The following is a 14,594-nucleotide window of genomic DNA, read 5'->3' on the forward strand; positions in this document are numbered from 1 at the left end:
ATAAATTATAACCGGCCGGTTTACGTATACTAATGTTGTATTGCTGAACTTTTTTGATATATAAATTTGTTTCAAAGTAGTAGCGCGGTCTCACTGTATTTTTCTCTATCGTCCTAAGTGGATGCTGGGGTTCCTGAAAGGACCATGGGGAATAGCGGCTCCGCAGGAGACAGGGCACAAAAGTAAAGCTTTTACAGGTCAGGTGGTGTGTACTGGCTCCTCCCCCTATGACCCTCCTCCAGACTCCAGTTAGATTTTTGTGCCCGGCCGAGAAGGGTGCAATTCTAGGTGGCTCTCATAAAGAGCTGCTTAGAGAGTTTAGCTTAGGTTTTTTATTTTACAGTGATTCCTGCTGGCAACAGGATCACTGCAACGAGGGACAGAGGGGAGAAGAAGTGAACTCACCTGCGTGCAGGATGGATTGGCTTCTTGGCTACTGGACATGAAGCTCCAGAGGGACGATCACAGGTACAGCCTGGATGGTCACCGGAGCCACGCCGCCGGCCCCCTCACAGATGCTGAAGCAAGAAGAGGTCCAGAATCGGCGGCTGAAGACTCCTGCAGTCTTCTTAAGGTAGCGCACAGCACTGCAGCTGTGCGCCATTTTCCTCTCAGCACACTTCACACGGCAGTCACTGAGGGTGCAGGGCGCTGGGGGGGGGGCGCCCTGGGAGGCAAATGAAAACCTTTAAAAAGGCTAAAAATACCTCACATATAGCCCCAGAGGCTATATGGAGATATTTACCCCTGCCTAAATGTACTAAATAGCGGGAGACGAGCCCGCCGAAAAAGGGGCGGGGCCTATCTCCTCAGCACACGGCGCCATTTTCTGTCACAGCTCCGCTGGTCAGGAAGGCTCCCAGGTCTCTCCCCTGCACTGCACTACAGAAACAGGGTATAACAGAGAGGGGGGGCAAAATAAATGGCAATATATTAATATAAAAGCAGCTATAAGGGAGCACTTAATCATAAGGCTATCCCTGTCATATATAGCGCTTTTTGGTGTGTGCTGGCAGACTCTCCCTCTGTCTCCCCAAAGGGCTAGTGGGTCCTGTCTTCGTATAGAGCATTCCCTGTGTGTCTGCTGTGTGTCGGTACGTATGTGTCGACATGTATGAGGACGTTATTGGTGTGGAGGCGGAGCAATTGCCAAATATGAGGATGTCACCTCCTAGGGGGTCGACACCAGAATGGATGCCTTTATTTGTGGAATTACGGGATAGCGTCAACTCGCTTAAGCAGTCGTTTGCCGACATGAGGCGGCCGGACACTCAATTAGTGCCTGTCCAGGCGCCTCAAACACCGTCAGGGGCTGTAAAACGCCCCTTGCCTCAGTCGGTCGACACAGACCCAGACACAGGCACTGATTCCGGTGGTGAAGGTGACGAATCAACCGTATTTTCCAGTAGGGCCACACGTTATATGATTTTGGCAATAAAGGAGATGTTACATTTAGCTGATACTACAGGTACCACTAAACAGGGTATTATGTGGGGTGTGAAAAAACTACCAGTAGTTTTTACCGAATCAGAAGAATTAAATGACGTGTGTGATGAAGCGTGGGGTGCCCCGATAAAAAAACTGCTAATTTCAAAGAAGTTATTGGCTTTATACCCTTTCCCGCCAGAGGTTAGGGAGCGCTGGGAAACACCTCCTAGGGTGGACAAAGCGCTAACACGCTTATCAAAACAAGTGGCGTTACCCTCTCCTGAGACGGCCGCACTTAAAGATCCATCAGATAGGAGGATGGAAAATATCCAAAAAGGTATATACACACATGCAGGTGTTATACTACGACCAGCTATTGCGACTGCCTGGATGTGCAGTGCTGGGGTAGTTTGGTCAGAGTCCCTGATCGAAAATATTGATACCCTGGACAGGGACAATATTTTACTGTCGTTAGAACAAATAAAGGATGCATTTCTTTATATGCGTGATGCACAGAGAGATATCTGCACACTGGCATCACGGGTGAGTGCTATGTCCATTTCGGCCAGAAGAGCTTTATGGACACGACAGTGGACAGGCGATGCGTAGAGGAGTTATTTGGGGTCGGTCTATCGGATTTGGTGGCCACGGCTACGGCCGGGAAATCCACCTTTCTACCTCAAGTCACTCCCCAACAGAAAAAGGCACCGACCTTTCAACCGCAGCCCTTTCGTTCCTTTAAAAATAAGAGAGCAAAGGGCTATTCATATCTGCCACGAGGCAGAGGACGAGGGAAGAGACAGCAACAGGCAGCTCCTTCCCAGGAACAGAAGCCCTCCCCGGCTTCTACAAAAGCCTCAGCATGACGCTGGGGCTTCGCAAGCGGACTCGGGGGCGGTAGGCGGTCGTCTCAAGAATTACAGCGCGCAGTGGGCTCACTCGCAGGTAAATCCCTGGATCCTGCAGATAATATCTCAGGGGTACAGGTTGAAATTAGAGACAGAGCCACCTCGCCGTTTCCTGAAGTCTGCTTTACCAACGTCCCCCTCAGAAAGGGAGATGGTTTTGGAAGCCATTCACAAGCTGTATTCTCAGCAGGTGATAGTCAAGGTACCTCTTCTACAACAAGGGAAGGGGTATTATTCCACTCTTTTTGTGGTACCGAAGCCGGATGGCTCGGTAAGGCCTATTCTAAATCTGAAGTCCTTGAACCTGTACATAAAGAAGTTCAAGTTCAAGATGGAGTCACTCAGAGCAGTGATAGCGAACCTGGAAGAAGGGGACTTTATGGTATCCTTGGACATCAAGGATGCGTATCTCCACGTTCCAATTACCCCTCACACCAGGGGTACCTCAGGTTCGTTGTACAAAACTGTCACTATCAGTTTCAGACGCTGCCGTTTGGTTTGTCCACGGCACCTCGGGTCTTTACAAAGGTAATGGCCGAGATAATATTTCTTCTTCGAAGAAAAGGCGTATTAATTATCCCATACTTGGACGATCTCCTAATAAGGGCAAGGTCCAGAGAACAGCTAGAGATGGTTTTAGCACTATCTCAAGAGGTGCTAAAGCAGCACGGATGGATTCTGAATATTCCAAAATCCCAATTAATGCCGACAACTCGTCTGCTGTTCCTGGGGATGATTCTGGACACAGTTCAGAAAAAGGTTTTTCTTCCCGAAGAAAAAGCCAAGGAGTTATCTGACCTGGTCAGGAACCTCCTAAAACCAGGAAAGGTGTCTGTACATCAATGCACAAGAGTCCTGGGAAAAAATGGTAGCTTCTTACGAAGCAATCCCTTTCGGCAGATTCCATGCAAAGGGATCTGTTGGACAAATGGTCAGGGTCGCATCTTCAGATGCACCTGCGGATAACCCTGTCGCCGAGGACAAGGGTATCCCTTCTGTGGTGGTTGCAGGAGGCTCATCTATTGGAGGGCCGCAGATTCGGCATGCAGGATTGGATCCTGGTGACCACGGATGCCAGCCTGAGAGGCTGGGGAGCAGTCACACAGGGAAGAAATTTCCAGGGAGTGTGGTCGAGCCTGAAAAAGTCTCTTCACATAAGCATTCTGGAACTAAGAGCAATCTACAATGCTCTAAGCCAGGCGGAACCTCTGCTTCAAGGAAGACCGGTGTTGATCCAGTCGGACAACATCACGGCAGTCGCCCATGTAAACAGACAGGGCGGCACAAGAAGCAGGAGGGCAATGGCAGAAGCTGCCAGGATCCTTCGCTGGGCGGAGAATCACGTGATAGCACTGTCAGCAGTATTCATCCCGGGCGTGGACAACTGGGAAGCAGACTTCCTCAGCAGACACGACCTTCACCCGGGAGAGTGGGGACTTCATCCAGAAGTTTTCCACATGCTATTAAACCGTTGGGTAAAACCAATGGTGGACATGATGGCGTCTCGCCTCAACAAAACACTGGACAGGTATTGCGCCAGGTCAAGAGATCCGCAGGCAATAGCTGTGGACGCGCTGGTAACACCTTGGGTGTACCAGTCGGTATATGTGTTTCCTCCTCTGCCTCTCATACCAAAGGTATTGAGGATTATACGGCAAAGAGGAGTAAGACTAGTGGCTCCGGATTGGCCAAGAAGGACTTGGTACCCGGAACTTCAAGAGATGGTCACGGACGATCCGTGGCCTCTACTTCTGAGAAGGGACCTGCTTCAGCAGGGTCCTTGGTCTTTTTCAAGACTTACCGCGGCTGCGTTTGACGGCATGGCGTTTGAATGCCAGATCCTAAAAGGAAAAGGCATTCCAGAAGAAGTCATTCCTACCTTGATAAAGGCAAGGAAGGAAGTCACCGCGAAGCATTATCGCCGTATTTGGCGAAAATATGTTGCGTGGTGCGAGCAGCGGAGTGCTCCGATGGAGGAATTTCAACTGGGTCGTTTTCCTACATTTCCTGCAATCAGGATTGTCTATGGGTCTCAAATTGGGATCTATTAAGGTTCAAATTTCGGCCCTATCAATATTCTTCCAAAAAGAATTGGCCTCAGTCCCTGAGGTCCAGATTTTTATCAAAGGAGTACTGCATATACAGCCTCCTGTGGTGCCTAAGGTGGCACCGTGGGATCTAAATGTAGTTTTAGATTTCCTCAAATCCAATTGGTTTGAACCACTAAAGAATGTGGATTTGAAATATCTCACATGGAAAGTGACTATGTTACTGGCCCTGGCTTCGGCCGGGAGAGTATCTGAACTGGCGGCTTTGTTTTATAAAAGCCCTTATTTAATTTTCCATTCGACATAGGGCAGAGCTGCGGACGCGTCCGCATTTTCTCCCTAAGGTGGTATCAGCGTTTCACCTGAACCAGCCTATTGTAGTGCCTGCGGCTACAGACGACTTGAAGGACTCCAAGTTGTTGGACGTTGTCAGAGCCTTAAAAATATACATTTAAAGGACGGCTGGAGTCAGAAAATCTGACTCGCTGTTTATACTGTATGCACCCAACAAGTTGGGTGCACCTGCTTCTAAGCAGTCGATTGCTCGTTGGATTTGTAACAAAATTCAACTTGTACATTCTGTGGCAGGCCTGCCACAGCCTAAATCTGTTAAGGCCCATTCCGCAAGGAAGGTGGGCTCATCTTGGGCGGCTGCCCGAGGGGTCTCGGCATTACAACTCTGCCGAGCAGCTACGTGGTCAGGGGAGAACACGTTTGTAAATTTTTACAAATTTGATACCCTGGCAAAGGAGGACCTGGAGTTCTCTCATTCGGTGCTGCAGAGTCATCCGCACTCTCCCGCCCGTTTGGGAGCTTTGGTATAATCCCCATGGTCCTTTCAGGAACCCCAGCATCCACTTAGGACGATAGAGAAAATAAGAATTTACTTACCGATAATTCTATTTCTCGGAGTCCGTAGTGGATGCTGGGCGCCCATCCCAAGTGCGGATTATCTGCAATACTTGTACATAGTTATTGTTAACTAATTCGGGTTATTGTTTAGGAAGCCATCTTTCAGAGGCTCCTCTGTTATCATACTGTTAACTGGGTTTAGATCACAAGTTGTACGGTGTGATTGGTGTGGCTGGTATGAGTCTTACCCGGGATTCAAAATCCTCCCTTATTGTGTACGCTCGTCCGGGCACAGTACCTAACTGGAGTCTGGAGGAGGGTCATAGGGGGAGGAGCCAGTACACACCACCTGACCTGTAAAAGCTTTACTTTTGTGCCCTGTCTCCTGCGGAGCCGCTATTCCCCATGGTCCTTTCAGGAACCCCAGCATCCACTACGGACTCCGAGAAATAGAATTATCGGTAAGTAAATTCTTATTATTTATACCTTGGCAAAGGGAACTCGTCCCGTCCATCGGCACGATTGCCGATCATTCTGATGGGTACCCCGCCAATGTACAAGTACATAGCTGTATCTTTTATTCTTCTGCATTTTAATCATGTGTGTGCCCATTGTAAGCAGTTTTCCCATGGGATGCGGTCAGAATCCCGACAGTCAGAATCCCTCCGGGGGGGGGAGGGGTGTTAGGGCTGGGCTGCGGGAGGGAACAGTTAGGCTTAGGCTGTGGGAGGGGTGGGTTAGGGTTGAAATACTTATCATGAACCCTCTGAATTTTAGCCATCTGGATGCCACTGACGGCATTCTGACTGTCGGGATAGTGACTGCCGGGATTCTGATACCACTTTGTATGCCGGATTTCCAATCTGTGTGTGCAATGTGTTTCCTAGACTAACTGGATGCTGCACTTATGCAGTGCACTGGAAACACATGAACTACAATAAATAGACACATTTTATGCTTCTTTTTGATGCATTAAGTGCAGTGGGTTCACAAACAACAACAACAAAAAAACGGGAGAGGAAAAAAACCCACACTCACAAAAACACCTGTTCAGTCTGCCTGATCACATGCCCACATACAAAATGGGCTCATTGCCTGTGTTTCTGTGTGTATCCCTTTTCCACAGTCAGAGATTGTACAGCATTTTCACCTTCTATAAATGTGTATACGCTCACTCAGCACCTTGTCCTACAGAGGGATGGCTGACTAACTAGAGTGAATTGAGATAAATAGGCGATTTCTTTCTTATAACTAACTGTTATGTACTCATAGAACATATGGTATAGTACTTTTTACTAATTGGAAAAATAGTTCCTCCATCTCCTGGGCAGTTCCTACCTCTTGTGTTTGTGATCCTTGCCAAACAGATCTCCTCATACATCCCTTGTGCATCATATGACGCAACGTATTTAGAATTTACAGATTAAGAACAACGCTGCATGGCATGGCTCATTGGTATCCGTCCTCAGTCTTTTGCCTGTTACCCAGGTTAGCGTTTGTGCCCAGGATCCATATTTTTGATGCACTAGTAAAGTGAACAAGATGCACACTCAGTACAAAACAGTGTGGCGCATGGTGTGGCTTAGTCGCAAAGTCTGTGGCGTCCCAGTAGGGGCTATTTGGTGTGATTTGAGAATAGGTGTATATGGGAACATCTGTATATCACTCTCTACCATGCCTAGCATTGATACGGATTCATCGTGCCATGTCAAGTACTGATTTATGTCCATATGTTGCAGTTTTCCTCTAGAGTTGTAGCCATAATAAATGTATTTTTGAAAGACAAAGATACATATGTATAAAATCTGTGCGTTTACCAAAGCAGCAAATAGAAGATAGACTGGTGAGAACAGCACTTGCTGTGATGACAATACATTGCTTTGTATAGTTACATCACCCTGCTGCTGTTTATGTGCTACTAACGTTCTGTGTTTGGCCTTATTTTGTATGTACTTAAGGCACAGAGGAAGATGTCATGAAATCAAAGAAGACTTTCCGAAGCCAGGCTGCAGTTAATCAAAATGCCGAAACGGAACTAATGCTGGAAGGAGATGATGATGCCGTTAGTCTGCTGCAAGAGAAGGAGATTGACAACCTCGCAGGTAGTCCATACGTTTCACATTAAGAGAAATGGATGATGACATGTGTGATATAACGTAGTAGTATATTTTCTGGTGACACAATAATAGGTGAGCACACTTTCCTGACTAACTGTGGAAACGGTTTGTAGTGTTCTCATATGTTGCCATATATTTGCCATTCAGATTGCTTCATTTGCAATATAAATTGTTTCACAGAACTATAATAATCTGCAAGTCTGTTCTGTAATATATTACCAGTACATATTGGGGGTTGGCAGCTTAAAATGGCATTGGAGGGGGAGCGGGAGGCGATGGGTGGACCAATCACAAGCTGCAACCTTATGATTGTGATTTAACATCCAGTTTGCCTCATGTAACCCCCCTCCCATTCCTTTCTGGGGTCCTCTGAACAAGAGAAGGGTTCTGCACTACCACCTGCACAAGGCTGATTACAGGGTTTGCAAAGGATCTACCATAGGAAAGGAAATAGCAAGCTACAATGTGTGACACCGCTGCCATGTGGCTGAGAGTATGCTTTTCTGTACTTCCAGCTATCACTGATTTATCTAATATTGTACTTTTACCCTTCTGTATTATAAGAATTATACTGCATCTAGTACCTTCATACATTTTACTTCAAGTGAAGCAAGGAGATTTTTATGTTTCATAATTGGATATTTCCCGTTTATACAATATCAGCCTGTATCAGTGATGGGGAATCTTTGACACTCCAGCTGTTGTTGAACTACACATCCCAGCATGCTCTGCTACCATTTTAGCATGGCCAAATAGCAAAACTGTAGCAGGGCATGCTGGAATGTGTAGTTCAACAACAGCTGGAGTTTCCCCATCACTGGGCTATATATCCTTTGACCTTGTGACCTCAGACATACACTGATAGTTTGCATCCTCAGTATCCAGCCTATAAGGTGTATATGTATATGTTTTCATACCCCCTAACTGATCAGATGATTTGCTTATTGGCAGATGGCAGGTAACATTGCTCTCCATGCACTAACCAGGCCATTGTACTAATTATTCCAGTTTGGCTTGTGCGCTGGGCTTATTTCATTTTCACTATAGGATCATGCTGTGATGTTTTATTTTATTTGAATTTTTTTTCTTGGACAGTCCTGGTCCTGTCTCTATAAGAAGGGGTGTACTACAATATGCCGGTGGTCGGGATCCCGGCCCCCAGCATACCGGTGCCGTGATCCCAAACCGCCGGTTTACCCCGTCAGCGGGGCAAGCGCAAAAGAGCCCCTTGCGGGCCCGCTGCGCTCGCCACGCTGCAGGCATGGTAATCTCCCTCCCCGGGGGGTGTCGTGGACACCCCAAGAGGGAAAATAGCTGCCGATATGCCTGCTGTCGGGATTCCGGTGCCGGTATGCTGAGCGTCGGGATCCCGACAGCCGGCATATCAAGTGCCACCCATAAGAAGTACAGCAGTGATTCAGTATCAGGTGCTCCTATTACTGCAGGAGTGACAGAATAAATCATTGTAAAAGGAAGACCATGTTACTTCCCATGATAATTCTATAGCCGACCCCAGACTCCAGGATAAGTACCCAGAGATGTGTGTCAATGCATTTGCGGACCCGCGATAAGGGCACTTACTGTGGATTTCTGCACCTCTCTCAGGCTTGAACAGAAATCCGTTTTAATTGCAGCCTGTTGTCCCTGCAAAATATAAAAAGGATCCAAAAGACTCCAGTCCATTATAGCTCCAAAACCAACGGTTTCCTAGTGATGATTATATATACCGGGTTCCACAAATATCCAGAGTACACTTGTAGGGCACACTAGTTTAAGCAGTATTAATAGATGAAAATTTAACTTTTATTGTTAGTTACTAAAATTGTGAATTATAAAATCTTAAACTGATTACAAATGAAAAAAAACTAATTATACAGTCGACGAGGAATCGGGCTACAAACACATGTGAGTGAGTTAAGAACAGTGGAGATACTATCTAACCGCTAACCGTAAAAGACAAATTTAATATAGGACTGTAGCCAGATAACTCATCTCTCAACAGCTGTGTCATTTTGTTTTTCATAATCATTGTTTAGCGTTTTATTATTCGGGATTTTAGTAATTCAAAATAAAAGTTTTATTTTAATTTATGAATACTGCGTAAACTGTGCCCAACATGAGAATACGTAGGTGTCTGTCTTTGGATATTTGTGGAATAGTTAATATCTTTTCTAGAGGGCACATCCCCTGAAAATCTGGTATTTTATTGATTAACTTGTTTATACGGAGTTGGTGTCAAGTACAACCACAATATTTTTCAAATAGATATTGATAGCCCTTTGCGGACTCCATAATTCTCTTTCCTTTATATATGCTTTGCTGTCTGTGGCTGTACATCTGTTGTGGAACCACAATTTGCAATAAGCCTCATAGTCCACCAACATCTGGCCTACAGGTATCCATGAGCTTACCACATCCCACTTCACGTTCCATCAGCTTCTGGAACGTCAAATGAAATTGCAGCATCTGCAACAAACTTTCTGCTAATAGTGTGATTTTATTGTACAGGAGTCTGTGATGAATGTATGGCGATAACAAGAACCGAGAGGGATAGAATAAATGCAACATTATATGGGGTCGATTCTTTTGTCATCAATGTGCTGTACATAGCATCGCTTGATGGCACATTGCTGGAGCCCATACATTGTCTATTTTCCCTCACAGTCATAGAGGTGGGTAGGAAAACCGGCAATGTGGTGGCCAAATATATGCACAGCCATATATTGTAGTGATGTACAGCGGCACATCACTGTTAATTGAATTGACTCCTATCTGTAATGCGCAATAATAAATGAAAACATAATGGGGGGAATTAAATTGTTATCGCCGCCTAATCTCCTGTATAAAGTGATGGGAGATCGATATTCAATTGATGCCCGTAATCGCGCCCATAACTGTCAGGTTTAGCTGCATAAAGCAGCTAAACCTGACTAAACTAATGAGCACGATCACAAAAAAAGTGCAGTTTGGGCGCCCAAACAGGTAACTTTTCTCACATTTCAATAGCTTTAATAGCTCCGTCATGCGTGCAGGAGAGTCAGCTGCCGGTGATAACAATTGAATTCCTCACAAAATGATATTCTCACTTCTCATATGTTCTAGGGGGTTTGGATATGGAATCCCGGTGGTCGGGATCCCGTAGATCAGAATACCGACATCAGGATCCCAGCCAGCAGCGGGGCGAACGTTGGAAAGGCCCTTGCAGGCTCGGTGGCTTACTATGCTCGCCCCAGGTTCAATTTCCACTCTATGGGTGTCGTGGACACCCATGAGTGGGAATAGCCTTGGTGCAGCTTTCGACATTCTTGGCGGGCGGTCTGTATTCTGACAGCCTGGATAGTAACTACGGCCCTCATTCCGAGTTGATCGGTCGCAAGGCGAATTTAGCAGAGTTACACACGCTAAGCCGCCGCCTACTGGGAGTGAATCTTAGCTTCTTAAAATTGCGACCGATGTATTCGCAATATTGCGATTACTAACTACTTAGCAGTTTCAGAGTAGCTCCAGACTTACTCTGCCTGTGCGATCAGTTCAGTGCTTGTCGTTCCTGGTTGACGTCACAAACACACCCAGCGTTCGCCCAGGCACTCCCACCGTTTCTCCGGCCACTCCTGCGTTTTTTCCGGAAACGGTAGCGTTTTCAGCCACACGCCCCTGAAACGCCGTGTTTCCGCCCAGTAACACCCATTTCCTGTCAATCACATTACGATCGCCGGAGCGAAGAAAAAGCCGTGAGTAAAAATACTTTCTTCATAGTAAAGTTACTTGGCGCAGTCGCAGTGCGAACTTTGCGCATGCGTACTAAGCGGATTTTCACTGCGATGCGATGAAAAAGAACGAGCGAACAACTCGGAATGAGGGCCAACATCCTGTTCTAGGTAGTGTTCGTTCTAGCACCCTGCACCTAATCAGCGAGGAGGACCTATTTTAATTTAAAGGGCAAAAGTTTAGTCGTGATGTATCGCCATGGGTCTGTGTGACGCACGGGACATTTGCATACATTCAAGAATGTGACATGTTTCTATACAACTAATAGTTTTTGTTTTCTGGTGTCCAACGGGTATATTCAATTAAGGTTGAAACTGCCGTCTTGTCGTAAAGACGGCAGTTTTCGACTTTTTGCAGGTCGGAAGGGGTTCTGACCTATTCAGTCCCCAGCATTTCCATTCGACAAGTTGGGGAAGTCGACTTGTCGAATAGCACGTGAATCGGCGGTATAGCTGCCGATTGACGTGCTTCTGAGGGAAATGGGGCCAAATTCGACAGATGGCCCCGTTTCCGACCATCTCAGTTCGAGTTAAAAAAAAGCTGAACTGAGATGAGGGACTTGAGAGGAGGAGATGGGGGAGAGCCGCGGGCAGACAGTGGACAGCAGCGCTATAGCACAGCGCTGCAGGAGGATGTGTCATAGCCGCCGCTCACAACAGCGTCCACCCGGCTCCAGCACGTGAGGTCCCGCTTGCTGGAGTCGGGTGGCTGCTGCCGTGAGGTCTGGCGGCTGTGCCGCATCCTCCTACAGCGCTACTGTCTCCCGTCTGCCCGCGGCTCTCCCCCCTCTCCGGTCCCTTATCTCAATTCGGCTTTTTTAAAGTCGAATTGAGATGGGCTTTGAATAGCCCTTGTCGGATCCATTCCGACAAATGCATGTCGGAATAGATCCGACACTAATTGAATATACCCCCAAGTCTTAAATACTGTGTTGGTAGAAAAAATGTACACCAGAAAAAAATTCACTACAGTAAAATGTTCCTTCTGGAAGTAATAAAAACTCTGTGTGACACAGGGGACTGGTGTATAATTTCTACCAACAAAGTATCTAATACTTGGACACCAGAAAATGAAAAATATTTGTGGTATAGAAACATGTCACGTTCTTGAATGTATGTAACTGTCCCGTGTGTCACACAGACCCATAGCGATACATCACGTCTAAAATTATGCATTTAAAAATCAAAATATGCCCCCCTCACTGATTAGGTGCAGGGTGCTAGAATGAGCGCTGGTTCTAGGTATCAAATGGTTCTAAAATGTGTAATGTATTTATTTTATTTTGTTTCAATCCATTTTCGCAGATCTCTGACCCCACCCTGCTAAAGTCAGTTATAGTAAATGGAAGTCCACACTAGTATTTATTCAGCTCATTTATACATTGGCAGGATTATTGTTATGGTTATTTCCACTATAAGGCGACAGAAGAACAATTATTTGCAAATCATTTTATTAATTGCAGCATGTGAATATAAAATGGAATATAAATGGATAAGAGATTTTTTTATTTTTTGTCCAAGATTTTAACGGTCAATATACAGAAAAAAATAGGTCTATGTTCTGATTGGGATATTACATATTTATATTGAGCTACTAGTTGGGTATTTGCAATAGACAGTCCTATATAATAAAAGGCTAACATTGCTCCTCACCTCTATGGGGGGAATTCAAGTGTTTTGCATATCGGCTGCATCAATGTAGCAATTCAAGTGTTGCTTCGTTTGGGCGTGCACACCAGCTGCCGTTGACATTACTGTTATGTTGTTCCGTCAGAAATCAATAGGTGCAAAATTAAATGCAAATAGGAAATACACACACACATATAATAGTATACATTTTAGCCAGCAATTAACCTACCAGTGTGTTTCGGAACACATTCATACTATACAATTATATACACAGTAGTACAGACACTACGCAAGAAATGATTCTGTATAGCGACATGTAAATCTATTCAGCAGTGTTTACAGCAAGTCCCTATATCTGATGAATGCTTTATTCTGTAATCTCTGCTGGATAACTTTACACATCTATATATTGAGCTGATTCCTGCATTGTACTATTGTATTCATTTTGTTGTTGATTTTACCATGATGGTTTGGTGCTGACCTCCTGGAAAGAGTAAGCTCTAGGGGCAGACGTGACAGCCGGGAATTCACCCTCAGACCTCATACCCACTGACGTCCGTTTCATGCCAAGCACTGTCATTGAATTCATGGTTGCGGTGTCATCTGGTGTTAATCCCTACCGTCACTTTTATCTGAATGCATCCTGCTCAATTCACTTTTGTTTACTGTAATGCTGGGCATACTTTTTGTAATTTTTGGCCCGATCTGTTGATGATTAGCAGATAATCGCCTAGTGTATGACCATGAGCAATTAGCGATGACCAGACAGTCTTCAAACGTGCCCAACTGATTGGATCTGAATTGACGTTTCCCCCTTTTCCCTCACACGGCAGGGACTGGGGAAACGTGTCCTCTCCAGGGGAGGAACTCCAATATCGTGGCTGTACACTGTGATATATCTCAGTGTATGCCCCCGATATCTGATGGGTGTCAGGCTGTCCGTTTGGCAGATATTTTGTCTGAAAACAGAAGGAGATAGAAAGATGTTGTCTTTTAAATGTCGCACTTCAGAATTGTGTGTTTGCGTGTGTTATTATTATGCCTTAATTAATGTATAATAACACCAACGCACAATTTAAGAATATAATATATTTAAAATAGGAATTATTACACAGTGGGAAGCTTGTCATTTGTAATACACTTTCTATTTTCACAACCTTTGATCACAATTCTGTGTGTTCATTTAAGGTTTAAACTATCATAATAAAAGTTACATTTTATTTCAGTTCTGTAGCGCACCATTTCTCTTTTTGTTTGGACTATATACTACTTGTCACTAGGCAGTACCCCTGAATCAAATAATACTTGTGGAAATAATAATACGGACATTTAATTAAGCGTTTTACCACTTTATTATAGTTCCTTCTCTTTTTGTTCAAAATTAGAGGATTTATCTGAGAGTGTATGCCCAGCATTAGTAAGCACTGTTGTTTAAGTGGCGTCTGACGTGCAGAACACGACTGAAAAATCTATTAATAGCCATATCTACATGCTTTTTTACTGGCAACTTGAACTTGGGTTTATTAATGCAAGGTGAATGCCCACTGGTGTAAGGCCAAAGTCTTCCTCCATCAGCCCTGCGTGTAGAGCGCTTCCTGTCATGTGACTTCCTCCAATTCTCTTTCCATTAGGTTTAATATTGCAGTTGTTTAAGTTGAAACATTGACAAATATAAAATGAAAGTTAAAGTTTTATTTGTTACATATTTCTGTTTCAGCTTTAGCGCCTTTGGTTCCCAGACTGCTTACATCAAGAGGCAAGTTTCGTAGCATTTAGCAAATTCCCTAATATACTGTCATGGTGAATCACATTGATCAGTACTAAATCTTCTGTCCTGAGTCTAGA

At 45.1% G+C, this 14,594-nt stretch overlaps 1 protein-coding gene across 9 annotated transcripts in view; it reads left to right on the top strand.

Annotated features, from left to right (window-relative positions):
• Positions 1–14,594, top strand: part of NBEA (neurobeachin) — a 1,049,301-nt gene that overhangs the window by 710,554 nt on the left and 324,153 nt on the right. For all 9 annotated transcript variants that reach the window (XM_063951811.1, XM_063951806.1, XM_063951798.1 and 6 more), the window contains one exon: positions 7,195–7,338. In XM_063951811.1, coding sequence (XP_063807881.1) covers positions 7,195–7,338 — 144 coding nt within the window. The remainder of the gene's footprint in view (positions 1–7,194; positions 7,339–14,594) is intronic.

This window comes from Pseudophryne corroboree, chromosome 2, assembly GCF_028390025.1.
Source record: "Pseudophryne corroboree isolate aPseCor3 chromosome 2, aPseCor3.hap2, whole genome shotgun sequence".
NCBI lineage: Eukaryota > Metazoa > Chordata > Amphibia > Anura > Myobatrachidae > Pseudophryne > Pseudophryne corroboree.